The 12,300-nt window shown below is 43.6% G+C and overlaps 2 protein-coding genes across 2 annotated transcripts in view; one reads left to right on the top strand and one right to left on the bottom strand.

Moving 5' to 3' along the window:
* Window positions 1–487: 487 nt before the first annotated feature.
* Window positions 488–6,261, bottom strand: LOC119422088 (trafficking protein particle complex subunit 5). The gene is made up of 3 exons (XM_037689435.1): window positions 6,185–6,261; window positions 1,597–1,869; window positions 488–1,522 (listed from the first exon to the last, which is right to left on the bottom strand). The coding sequence occupies exons 2-3, from the start codon at window positions 1,864–1,866 to the stop codon at window positions 1,226–1,228; spliced, it is 567 nt and encodes a 188-aa protein (XP_037545363.1). The 5' UTR covers window positions 1,867–1,869; window positions 6,185–6,261; the 3' UTR covers window positions 488–1,225.
* Window positions 6,262–8,371: 2,110 nt separating this feature from the next.
* The window catches only part of pglyrp6 (peptidoglycan recognition protein 6), a 7,627-nt gene continuing 3,698 nt past the window's right edge, over window positions 8,372–12,300 (top strand). The window contains exons 1-4 of the mRNA XM_037689434.1: window positions 8,372–8,465; window positions 10,469–11,284; window positions 11,376–11,586; window positions 11,663–11,957. Of these exons, the coding sequence (XP_037545362.1) occupies window positions 8,399–8,465; window positions 10,469–11,284; window positions 11,376–11,586; window positions 11,663–11,957 (1,389 nt within the window). The 5' untranslated portion in view covers window positions 8,372–8,398. The remainder of the gene's footprint in view (window positions 8,466–10,468; window positions 11,285–11,375; window positions 11,587–11,662; window positions 11,958–12,300) is intronic.

Genomic DNA, 12,300 nt, shown 5'->3' with positions numbered 1-12,300 from the left:
GTTTCATGTAAAAAAAAAAAGCACGTCTACTGCAGGTGCCAATGTAATAAAAGACAGTTGCATTTCTTTTTCATTCCACCAGTTTTAACAATCTTATTCCAGTCGCTGCCTGTACTGTCCAAATCAACACGTTGCTGCTTTGAAACAGTTCCAATCTCCAACTTTCATCGGAGTTCAGGCAAACGTTTTTGTCAATATCAATGTTGCAGGATACTATTATTTTTGGCTGAAATATTTGGAGATGCTCTCAAGCTGCATCACAAGTGCTACTGCTAGTTGCTGCTGCTGTGATTTGAAATGACTAAAGTCACTACCAGTGTAATGCAAACCTGACATTTTTGAGAAATAGTCATTTTTAGTTAGGTAGGAATCCTCTTAGGTCTTTGACGGACTCCAGCGAGTCATTAGGTAGTCGGTCCAGTCAAATTTATATTTATTTGAGCTGCAGCTGTTTACAACAGATGTTTTGTTTAAAACTTTTCCACAGAACCCCCACTTCAAAATGACTGAAATGTTTCTTTAAACACAACCACTGTTGTCAGGATCACATCAACTTGTAGACATTTTGTCTTTAATTCTTAAAAATGAAGAAAAAAAAGCACACCTGTTCACACAGTACTAATACAAATACCTAAAGAATTAACAAATACTGAAGACATGAACTCACTGATGGTCTTTTTTTATATTTTAACAAGTCTGAACAAAAAAAATCTACTACTTTATTGTCCACGACTGTTTTTGTGAAGCTACGGTTATAATCAAAGGTTTAATGGTAAGTGGAGTGTTTTTCTCATCTTTCACCACTACAAGACACATTCTCATACAGTGGGGACTTGGGGTTCAGTGTTGTGTTCAAGGACACATTGAGAAAGTGGGGGACGCTGGGGTCAAACCACCGGCAGCCAACTTCTCCGTCCCGAGCAGCACCCATGTCACCGTACAGAACATCCACCGGGGTGGTTTCGCTCGAGAATCACAATAGTTTAGTTTTATAATCCTACGGATAAAAGCCAGAATATAAAACAAACTTTCACAGTTTCATGATGTAAAACAAACAGAGATGATCCACAAAACCAACCAGCTGCACGTTTTCTTCTCTACAGGTGGGCTAGTGCAGCGCTGGCATCTACAAAGTGTCATCAGTGAGAGGCTCAGTCACAGATCATCTCACATCAGGAACAAACTCCAGCCCGGATCATTTGTTCTTGCTCCACACGGTCACCTCTTATCTGCCGTCCAGCGCCTTGTCCCTGGCTATAACCGACTCGTTGAACTTTATCATCAGGGTGGTGCCCTTGTGCCAGTGGGCGGTGACCTTGGCGGGGAAGCCGCTGTGTGTGAGGATGGCCTCCACAACGCCGGCGGTGAAGGCGGCGCAGTTCAAGCTGCTGTTCTCTTTGGGTACGGAGATGTAGGCGTTGATGAGCGGGTCCTTCTCTATGATGTAGTAGGTCTTGTCATCGTCGTTGGCCTGCTCCAGCTTATCGGCCTCCTTCCCGAACAAAGACTTCCAAACGTTAACCTGAGAACAACAAGATGCTTGTTAGTTTTAACGGTAAAACATCAACCCAAACGTTCATCTGTAAAGCAGCTCACTTTGATGAAGAGCAGCATGTTGAGCACTTTGGTCTCTCTCTTCCCGTTCTTCTCTCTCAGCACCAGCACATCCAGCATGTTGGCCCCCACCCTCTGGCCCATGTCGGCCAGGCGCGCCTGCAGCTCCGTCACGGAGTACACGCGGCTCTGACAGTACTGGACCATCTCGGAGAACAGCAGGGCGAAGGCACTCAGACTCACTTCGGTCTTAGGTCGACTCAGGGGCCGCTCCAGGATGGTGGACTTCCCTCGAGTGAACCGCGCGTCCATTTCCTGGATTTAGGGGAGAGGCACGTTTGTTTAAAACTTTGGAACAAAAGATGGCGGCAACGTTGCATCCTTCAAAAGAAAGTTTTAGATTTTTCATTGTCCAATTATTCATTCAACTGCTTTTAGTATTTCTGTGCAGAGCGGAAAGAGCAGAACACAGAAACTCATCATACACTGGAGGAGTCATGTCATATTTTCTCCTCTACCAGCCATCCTCTAGCAGTTACGCAACGTTATTGTTCAATCTGATACGAACAACAAAAACAATGCAAGGGTGTGATGATTTAATTCACAAATACAGATTATTTACCTCAGGACTGACTGAAGTTCTCAGAAGTTATTATTCCAAGAAAAAGTCTACTGAACAAATAATTCATTGTAAAGTTCCTGTTTGATTGATTATTGCTATAATTATTAACAACACAGCCACGCATGACTTAAATTTGTCCTAAAATGCCAAGAACACTAAAGTTCTGTCATGGAGGAGGAGCCATACCCACCTCGGTGGACTTCACCACTGTAAACGGTGATATTATAGAAGAGCTAACAGTTTATGAATGTTTGAGAATTTGGATCGATGGTGCTCTGTCCTTTTCACATGTTAATGTTTTGCAATCTAAGGTTAAAGAGAGACTTGGTTATCTATATGGAAATCGATCTCCGTTTACACTGGCTGCAAAACACACCATTGTTGTAAAAACTACCTGTGTTGGATTATGGAGACATTTTTCCATTCGTTCAACCTTTATTTATACAGTCTAGTCTCACTGAGCCACTAGGACTCATTTACAAGAGAGACCTGTTCCAGACAGAACATATAAAGTACAGACAACAATAAACTACAGTAAAAATGCAGTTAAAATACATGATTTCATAATACATAATTTACAGACATGCTTGTAAGGGTGTCCTTCAGAAGCTGGACACAATGCATCACTGCTATTCGCTTTGTTACAAATGCTCCTTACAGAACACATCAGTCACCTCTACTCTTGTTAAATGAACCTCTCTACATACTCGTTGTGAAATTCATTGGTTCACCCTCATTTATAAGATGTTGCTGGGTTATTCACCTCCATATTTAACTAGTCTATTGCAAGTGAAACCCGTTTCAAAGTATAACACCCAATCCTCTCGGTATTTGAGGTTAACTACTCTAAAGACAAAGTCTTGCTTTGGCTCGGTGGTCTTTACCTCTGCTGCTTCATGGGACTGGAATCTGCTTCAAAATACTTTGGGTCTGACCTCACTTGTCTCCGTTTCTACAGTACTTTTAGAAATGGTTTAAAAGCTGTGTTAAACGATACTTGCAAATGTTTTCATGCTTAGTAATAATGTCTTTTGACTTTGACAATGAACTGTTAGTCATTTGTGATGTCCTTGTTTGTTGACTACTGTATTTTACTGTTGTGCCTAACTGTATCGTTTCCCTTCCCTTGACCCTACAAGTGCATGTTGGTGTTGCCAGACCAGCACAGTAGACAATAATTTGTTCTTAGTGTTTATGCCTGGTCAAATAAAGGTGAAATGGAAAAAAAACAAACCTCTTCAAACATCCCATTCCTCTGTTCACCGACACTCTGACAGAGAATGCAGGAGATAGATGGATGGAAACATGTAGAAGAATATGTATCAAATAAATATCGGCTCCTGATATGAAATTTTTACAGCAACTTAAATACTCTGGCTCATGTTTTCTCAAGCGATAAGCTAGTTGTTGAGAACAAAATTAAAATAAATTGCAACAAAAAACTTATTGTGAGGGTCTGCTGGGAACGCCTGGCAGAGTCTCCCATGACACGGAGCTTTAACTCCCACCTCTGGGAGAGCTTCAAACGCGTTCCGGGGGAGGTGGGGGACATTGAGTCCAAGTGGGCCATGTTCCACGCCTCTATTGTTGAGGCGGCTTATCGGAGATGTAGCCGCAAGGTTGTCGGTGCCTGTCGCGGCGGTAACCATCGTAACCGGTGGTGGACACTGGCAGTGAGGGATGCGGTCAGGCTGAAGAAGGAGTCCTATCGGGCCTTTTTGGCCTGTGGGACCCCAGAAGCAGCTGATGGGTACCGGCAGTCCAAGCGACATGCGACTCAGGTGGTTGCTGAGGCAAAAACTCAGGGGTGGGAGGAGTTTGGAGAGGCCATGGAGAATGACTTCCGTACGGCTTCGAGGTGATTCTGGTCCAGCATCTGGCGTCCCGGGGGGGAAGCGGTACACCACCAACACTATTTATAGTGGAGGTGGTGTGCTGCTGACCTCAACTCGGGATGTCGTGGGTTGGTGGACAGAATACTTTGAAGACCTCCTCAATCCCACAGGCACATCTTCCACTGAGGAAGCGGAGCCTGGGGACTCTGGGTAGGGTCCTCCAATCTCTGGTGCTGAGGTCACCGAGGTGGTTAAAAAGCTCCTCGGTGGCAGGGCCCCAGGGGTGGATGAGATTCACTTCAAGTTCCTTACGGCTCTGGATGTTGTGTGTTGTGTTTGCTTACATGACTATACAATATTGCATGGACATCGGGGGCAGTTCCCCTGGATTGGCAGACCGGGTGGTGGTCCCCCTATTCAAAAAGGGGGACTGTAGAGTGTGTTCCAACTACAGGGGGATCACACTCTTAAGCCTCCCTGGTAAGGTCTATTCGGGGGTTCTGGAGAGGAGGGTCCATCGGATAGTCGAACCTCAGATTCAGGAGGAGCAGTGCAGTTTTCGTCCTGGTCGTGGAACACTGGACCAGCTCTACACTCTCAGCAGGGTCCTGGAGGGTGCGTGGGAGTTTGCCCAAACAGTCTACATGTGCTTTGTGGACTTGGAGAAGGTGTTCGACCGCGCCCCTCTGGGAACCCTGTGGGGGGTACTCTGGGAGTATGGGGTACCAGGCCCTTTGGTACGGGCTGTTAGGTCCCTGTATGACCGGTGTCAGAGCCTGGTCCACATTGCCGGCAGTTAGTCGGGCTCGTTCCCAGTGAGAGTTGGGCTCAGCCAAGGTTGCCCTTTGTCACCAATTCTGTTCATAACTTTTATGGACAGAATTTCTAGGCGCAGCCAAGGTGTTGAGGGGATCCATTTTGGTGGCCTTAGGATTGCATCTGTTTTTTGCAGACAATGTGGTCCAAGTGGCTTCATCAGGTCCCGATCTACAGCTTTTGCTGGAGCGGTTCGCAGCAGACAGTGACGTGACTGGGATGAAAATCAGTTCCTCCAAATCCGAGGCCATGGTCTTGAGCCAGAAAAGGGTAGAGTGCCCTCTCCCGGTCGGGGAGGAGGTCCTACCCCAAGTGGATGAGTTTAAGTATCTTGGGGTCTTGTTCACGATTGAGGGAAAAATGGAGCGTGAGATCGATAGGCAGATAGGTGCAGTGTTGGCAGTGATGCGAGCGCTGTACCGGTCTGTTATGGTGAAGAGAGAGCCGAGTCAAAAGGCGAAGCTCTCAATTTACATGTCAATCTACGTTTCTACCCTCATCTATGGTCGTGAGCTTTGGGTTGTTACCGAAAGAACGAGATCACAAATACAGGCGGCCGAAATGAGTTTTCTCCGCAGGGTGTCTGGGCTCTCTCTTAGAGATAGGGTGAGAAGCTCGATCATCCGGGTAGAGCCGCTGCTTCTCCACGTCGAGAGGAGCCAGTTGAGGTGGCTCGGGCATCTGGTTAGGATGCCTCCTGGACGCCTCCCTGGTGAAGTGTTCTGGACACGTCCCACCGGGAGGAGACCCAGAGGAGGACCCAGGACACGCTGGAGGGACTATGTTTCTCGGCTGGCCTGGGAACGCCTCGGGATTCTCCTGAGGAGCTGGACCAAGTGGCTGGAGAGAGGGAAGTCTGGGCCTCCCTACTCCCGCGACCCGACCCCAGATAAGCGGAAGAAAATGGATGGATAGATGTAATAAAAAATAACGGGGATCTCCTGTTTATTATCAAGACACAGATGACTTCAGCATTATTCAGTAAATGACACCATGGCTCTCATTAGACAACTGCTGGCCTAGCTAATGTTTATCAAATTTGACGTATTGTCATTTATTTTCAAAGGGTTACCTTTAGAGCTACATGGCAAACAAGTGAGCAGCTAAACTAATAGAAAGTGCACTGAACATGAGATAAATACAAGCTGAAGTTTATTTCTGTTTTTTAATCAAATCTTATTCCAGCCGAACAGCTGATTAACTAGCTGTTAGCCGACTAGCTACAAAGCTAGCCCGGAAGTTCGACAAAAATAACGGTATGTGATCTTCCCCGCGGTATCAACAGACACTTTATCAAACACAAGATAAGTTCAAACACAACTTTACATTAGTAAGGGTTGATTTAAAATAAACACACCTTTTCGAGAGTAAAACAGCTACGGTGTTGTTACTACTTCCGTGTTTTCTTCTTCGTCTGTTTTACGAAGACAGACGTTATGGGTTTATACTGTGTTCCGCCACCTAGTGTACCGTAGGCTTGCGTATGAAACCGTTTTATTTTACAGCCTGCTGCGCGTATCATTTTTTCAGTTAGAATACAACTTAATTAATATACATCTTCACAGCAGACATTCATTTGATACTGATAATTGTGTATAAGAAGTATTTTAAGATTTAGAAAATAAAAAAAATAAGAATAAAATAAAATAAAAAGTTAAATTCAAAGCAGTCTTCTCCTCAGATAACGTCTTACATTGTTATTTTTATATATGGATGTTTCTGCTAACTTGTTTTGACATATAAATGTTTCTGTTCAATGCCCTGAGATGACTTCTGTTGTGACTTGGCGCTATATAAATAAACTGAATTGAATAGAATAGAAAATGCAGTTGTTGATTGGATGATTGTTGTGTAGGAGTCCCACAGGGCTCCATTCTTGGTCAGCTGTGTTTACCATTTGGATTTATGATTTATATAAAGTTCAATATCTATAATGAACAAAAATATAAATGCAATGATTTTGTTTATCTCTCATTTTTGTTTTCGCTCATATTTTTCATGAGCTGAACTCAAAGATTTAAAATATTTTCTATGTATACAAAAGGCTGTTTCCTCTCAAATATTGTTAACAAATTTGTTGAAATCTGTTATTAGTGAGCACTTCTACTTTGCCAAGATAATCCATCGAACTCGCAGGTGTGGCATATCAAGATGCTGATTAGGTAACACAATTTTTGCACAGGCACACCTTAGCTGCCCACAATAAAAGGCCACTCTAAAATGTGCAGTATTCTCTCACAGCACAATGTCACAAATTTTGAGAGAGTGTGCAATTGGCATGCTGACTGCAAGACTGTCAATCTTCAGAATATTAATAAATAATTATAATTAATTATTATAATGCAAAACATTATGAAGTTATACAGCATCCTAATGTTTTTGTAAAAGAGAAGAAGCTTGATTTTGTAAATTAAATTAGTGTTTCGAGTCCTCACTGGACTAATAAACACATTAAAATGTCTTATGGCTTTAAATAAATAAGAATACTTTCTGACACTTCCAGAATGATTACATATAAAATGCTTTTTACCATTTTTATCCCATGGATTGTTGTAACAATTTTCAAATTTCACGTTTGTTTATTATATATTTTTAATTTTATGTCGCTTTTTTGGTTTGTTAGCTTACGTGTGTTAGTTTTTGTCTATATTTGTGTTTTTTATTTACTGGTAGTCTTCTTTTTTTCTAAAGCTTTTTACCAGTGTACCATGATCTGTGGTAGAAAATTAGCCTTCATGGCTAAGTCTGGCTCATTTACAGGACATATCCATGATCATTAATGTTCATTGTCCTTTTTTAATACAATACCAATAAACAGTAAACATTTAAGCTGGAAACGTGTGAAACTTATCTTCTGTGGTTGTGTCATAAACATCAATTTATCTTTCTTCTTCCTCCCTATAATGTCCTGGTTACAGATTAACGTACGTGCAGTGACCTTTGTTTTCTGCAGCCCAGACCCTCTTCAAATGGATTTTCCAAATCACCCAGACCACATCTACTTCCTGTTCTTTTTTGTGCCACACGAACCTGTCTGGGACTTTTTATCGTCGTGCACATGTAACTGTGAGAGCAGATTTGATGTCAACACTGGTGCATGTGTGTGTTTATATTTGTGTCTCTGCTACCAGAACTCACGTGATCTATGGTTTTGGGACTTCCTCACGTCTTCAGCCTGTCTGTGCATTTTCCAAAAAGAGCGCTAGTATTGCCTCAGAGAGGAGTGCCACTGGTTTGGTCAGTGCTGAACACTGGGCAGAGTGTTTCACAAGTGGCAGCTAATTAATGACACAAATGTGACGACTGAAATTTATTACAGAACTCACAAATTTTCCAAAAATGTCCATCACACATGGGGACCTCAAATGGCAGGAACAAGACGCTGCTTGTACAACAGGTGCAGGTTTCCTACATTTCTCATGCGGGTACACTCGACGGATTTAGCCTGGCTTATCTGTAAGTGTACAAACAGCTTCATAACCACCCACATACTCTGCATATGAACTTCTATAAATGAGCGCCACACGACAACACACTTGAAGGCTGGAGCTGAACGTGTCCACAAGTCAGGATGAATAGAGGCTGCTGGAAACTGACCCTGGTTGTTCTGGTGCTGCTGATCAGCACAAACGCTGAAGGTAACTTCTAAAATCACACAAATTAAATGATCACATGTTAAAAGTGAGGTAGTTTTTTTGGGGAAACCGTTGAATACCAACTCAGTGAAATTAAATCCTGTTATTTGTTGTATTTTCTTCTTGTTTTGTGGGTTAATGATGAAAGGTGTGCATTGTGTGTAGAAGACAGAAATTCTTTGACAGTGCTGTCGTGACTTGCACAGAATGCGGTTTGGCATCATCTTTGCTGAAATTACGACGATCAGAGAAGAAGTGATGTGAACAGCAGCTCTAACACCTGCACACAGTCTGAAGTTAACGGTAGTTTTTAACCAAGCAGAGAACCGTGAGCAAGATACCAGCTTTACAACCATTAATACACAACTTTATTACTGTGAGCAAAGAAACCTGAAGAACACATTTATGATGATAATATTTAATGTTAAAGAACTAATTCTATTCATTGTTAACACATTTTTTTGTTGTTGTTTTGTGTGTGTGTGTGTATGGTGGAGTTTTTAACATCTGCAATGAGTTTTTTCCCGTGATTTCCACCACAGACGCTACAAATTCAGTTTTCGGTTTAGCCCATATTGTTCTTTAGCCTTTTCCCTTATGTACAGAGCTTTTTGAGTCTTACTGAAATTTTATATAATAGGGTTATAAATATTATTTCTGTTCTTAAAATAACAAATCTTATTTTAAATTGAGGAACTATTTAGACATAATGCTGATGACAGTGGTAAAGGTCCTCATTATCTTTACTTCTGTATGACTCAGCATGTTTATGATATGGTAACTTTTATTTTATGACCAATTTTTTATTTACTCAATGAACTTTCATTATGCGAGTGCTATTTCTATTAAGACCATTATTATCATCATGGATTTTTCAGGTTTCATTTTGCTCTAAGGACAAGATAAAACCTGTTTTACTCTGAGAATGATTACTATGTAACTGCGCTTAATTATCAAAGTTCATGCTCAATCATCCAGGTACAAAATCCATTAATGGTCAATCAGGTCATCTGGACAGTTTCTTTTTATGGAAAGATGTTTGTCCTTCTATCCAGAGGGCTTCATCAGTCTCAGGAGTCCCAAGTAAATTGTTTTCTCTACCAGGCAGTACACGCCTTTAGTGGACCAACCAGTTCAAATTCAAATTCAAATTCAAAAATACTTTATTAATCCCAAAGGGAAATTATTTGTTGTTGTAACTCGTTATCCTCATTTCATTAAGAGATGTTATCGATGCTGATGGCTGTAGGTAGGAAGGATCTCTTGTAAAGGTCCATCCCACAGTGGATCCTAAGAATCTGGCTGCAGATGCTGTCCGATCCGTCCACCCAGACTCGGCTGGCCTCTCGGTTCCCCTGGACTGTAGGACCAGCTGAATGCCAGGCAGAACTCCTCCCAGAGTGATGGCCACTCCTCCCAGCAGTCTGCCGAGCTCCTCGTCGCTGCGGACAGCCAACTGCAGGTGCTGAGGGACGATCCTGTTCTTCTGCTGTCGTGAGCCGTGTTTCCTGCTAGTTCCAGGATCTCAGTGGTCAGGCACTCGAGCACAGCTGGCAGGTAGATGAGAATGCGTCCACAGAACATCCTTTCAACTCGAAATCAGCTGCACAGCATCCGATACCAAAGGAAACAATCATCCAAAAAACACGATTTACATCCAGAAAAAGAGGAATCACAGTTTCCAAAAGCAAAATCTCAGAATGAAAGTAACAGAGCTGCTCCAACATGCAGCCACCTGGAGCGGCGCAATTCTAGAACACAGATCAGTTTGCTGCTGATAAGATGGTTTCATGGTTCTTAATTACTTACAGTCCAGTGAGACTTCAAATTAAAATTCATTTGCATTTTTTAATAAAACATTTGGTAAATGTTTTTTAAATGAGTTAGTCTCCTAACAGTAACCTGCTAGCACAACAAAATGATTGTAGCTCTTCTATACATCCATCATCTTCGCTCGCTTCTTCCTTTTCGAGTCATCCATTTTACATCTTGTTGTTTTCCTCCAGCATCATTTTCCTGCCACATGACGGACTTCATTAAGGCTGTAAAGCAGGTGGAAGACTGGGACCCTGGCTCTGAGCCGGCGGCTGTGTTGAAGAAGCTGCGCAGGGCGGCTGGTCTTAACGATGCATTCATTCAGAACTACCTTGGAAATGCTGACGTCAGTGGCTCCAAACTGGACCGTAACCTCTCAACTTACATCCGCCAAGTTGTTCACCACAGAGTGCTGGAGGACTCCAGAGAAGAGGGAGTGGTTCTGACTCTCGATGGTACCACTGTTGCCCTCGGACCGCTCCTCCTGGGTCTGGAGGCTGGCTTCTCCAAGGCTCGCGCTGCAGGCCTCTACCAGCTGACTCTGGCTAAAGATCTGGGCCTTGCTCTCAGACACAGCTCTCCTGAAGCACATCGTTTCGGGCCAGATGGTTGCTGGGACAACCTAACCTCTCCTCAAGTCTTCACCCTCTCAGACAAACCGTCCCTATTAACCACAGCTCAGGTCAACGGTGGTATGGATGGCGTGGTACTGGGGAGGGAGGTTTCTGCCAATTCCAGAGGTCCTCTCAAGCTCAGCAGCCTCCTGACAGAGTACTACAGCCAGCAGCTAGGCAGCAAGGGAATGGATGGAGCGCCGCGTCTCATCAGCCGACGTCGCAGGGAGAACTTTAAAACCATTGTCAACCCATTGTTGTTGGCCAGACATGTGGTGAAGTCAGTGAACCTGCAGCAGACACTGGAAGGACACGCAAAGATGGCGGCCAAGAAGAAGCAGCTGATGGCTGTGGTGAAGAAGGCAATGAAAGAATTTGTCCACGTGTACCTGGGTGAGCATGAGTTCAAATAAAAATAAAAAAAAGGAGCTGAGAGGTCGTCATTGACGCGTTGTACGATGCTTACGTTCTGAATGTGTTCCAGATTGTCCGCCCTTCATTCCTCGCTGTATGTGGGGGGCAGAGCCATACAGAGGGACACCCACCAACCTGACCCTGCCTCTGTCCTTCATGTACATCCATCACACCCACACTCCGAGCCAGCCCTGTCTGACCTTTGAGCAGTGCTCTGCCGACATGCGCTCTATGCAGCGCTTCCACCAGCAAGACAGAGGCTGGGATGACATTGGATACAGGTAAAATAACATTAGCTTACGTCTGCGTGCCTCAAGTGTACAAGTGGAATAATCCCAAACATCTGTGCTCCCAAAGCTTTGTCGCCGGCTCTGATGGGTTCATCTATGAGGGTCGAGGGTGGCACTGGCAAGGAGCCCACACTTTAGGACACAACTCCAAAGGTTACGGAGTTTCCTTCGTTGGAGACTACTCCGCCCGGCTGCCATCGCAGCACTCCATGGAGCGGGTGAGAGACCAGCTGGCGTCCTGTGCTGTAGGGGGTGGGCGGCTGGTGCCCTCCTTTACTGTGCAGGGTCACAGGCAGGTGGTGAACACAGCCTGTCCAGGAGAAGCGCTCTACCAAGAGATCCAAGGCTGGGAACACTTTGGGGTATGTAGGAACACTCGCTGGTGTTGTGGGGGCAAAAATAAAAAGAGTTCTACTGTGGTGCTTAAAAGTTTGTGAACTCTTTCTGATTTTCTATATTTCTGCATCAATCTGACCTAAAACATCATCAGATTTTCACACAAGTCCTAAAAGTAGATAAAGAGAACCCAGATAAACAAATGAGACTAAAATATTATACTTGGTCATTTATTTTTTTATGAAAATGATCCAATATTACATATCTGTGATGGTAAAAGTATGTGAACCTCTGATTATCAGTTAATCTGAAGCTGAAATTAGAGTCGGGTGTTTTCAATCAATGGATGATGATCAGGTGTGAGTGGAC

The sequence above is a fragment of the Nematolebias whitei genome, chromosome 15 (genome assembly GCF_014905685.2).
Source record: "Nematolebias whitei isolate Nwh7 chromosome 15, NemWhi1, whole genome shotgun sequence".
Lineage (NCBI taxonomy): Eukaryota > Metazoa > Chordata > Actinopteri > Cyprinodontiformes > Rivulidae > Nematolebias > Nematolebias whitei.
Note: the sequence above shows the minus strand (reverse complement) of the source record. Positions and strands in the feature narration are given on the sequence as shown.

Bases quoted from the DNA above. Each gene is read 5' to 3' on its own strand.
- LOC119422088 (XM_037689435.1), bottom strand. From the start codon at position 1,866: ATGGACGCGCGGTTCACTCGAGGGAAGTCCACCATCCTGGAGCGGCCC. The intron at 1,523-1,596 runs GTGAGCTGCTTT...TGTTGTTCTCAG, and splicing joins ACATGCTGCTCTTCATCAAA to GTTAACGTTTGGAAGTCTTT.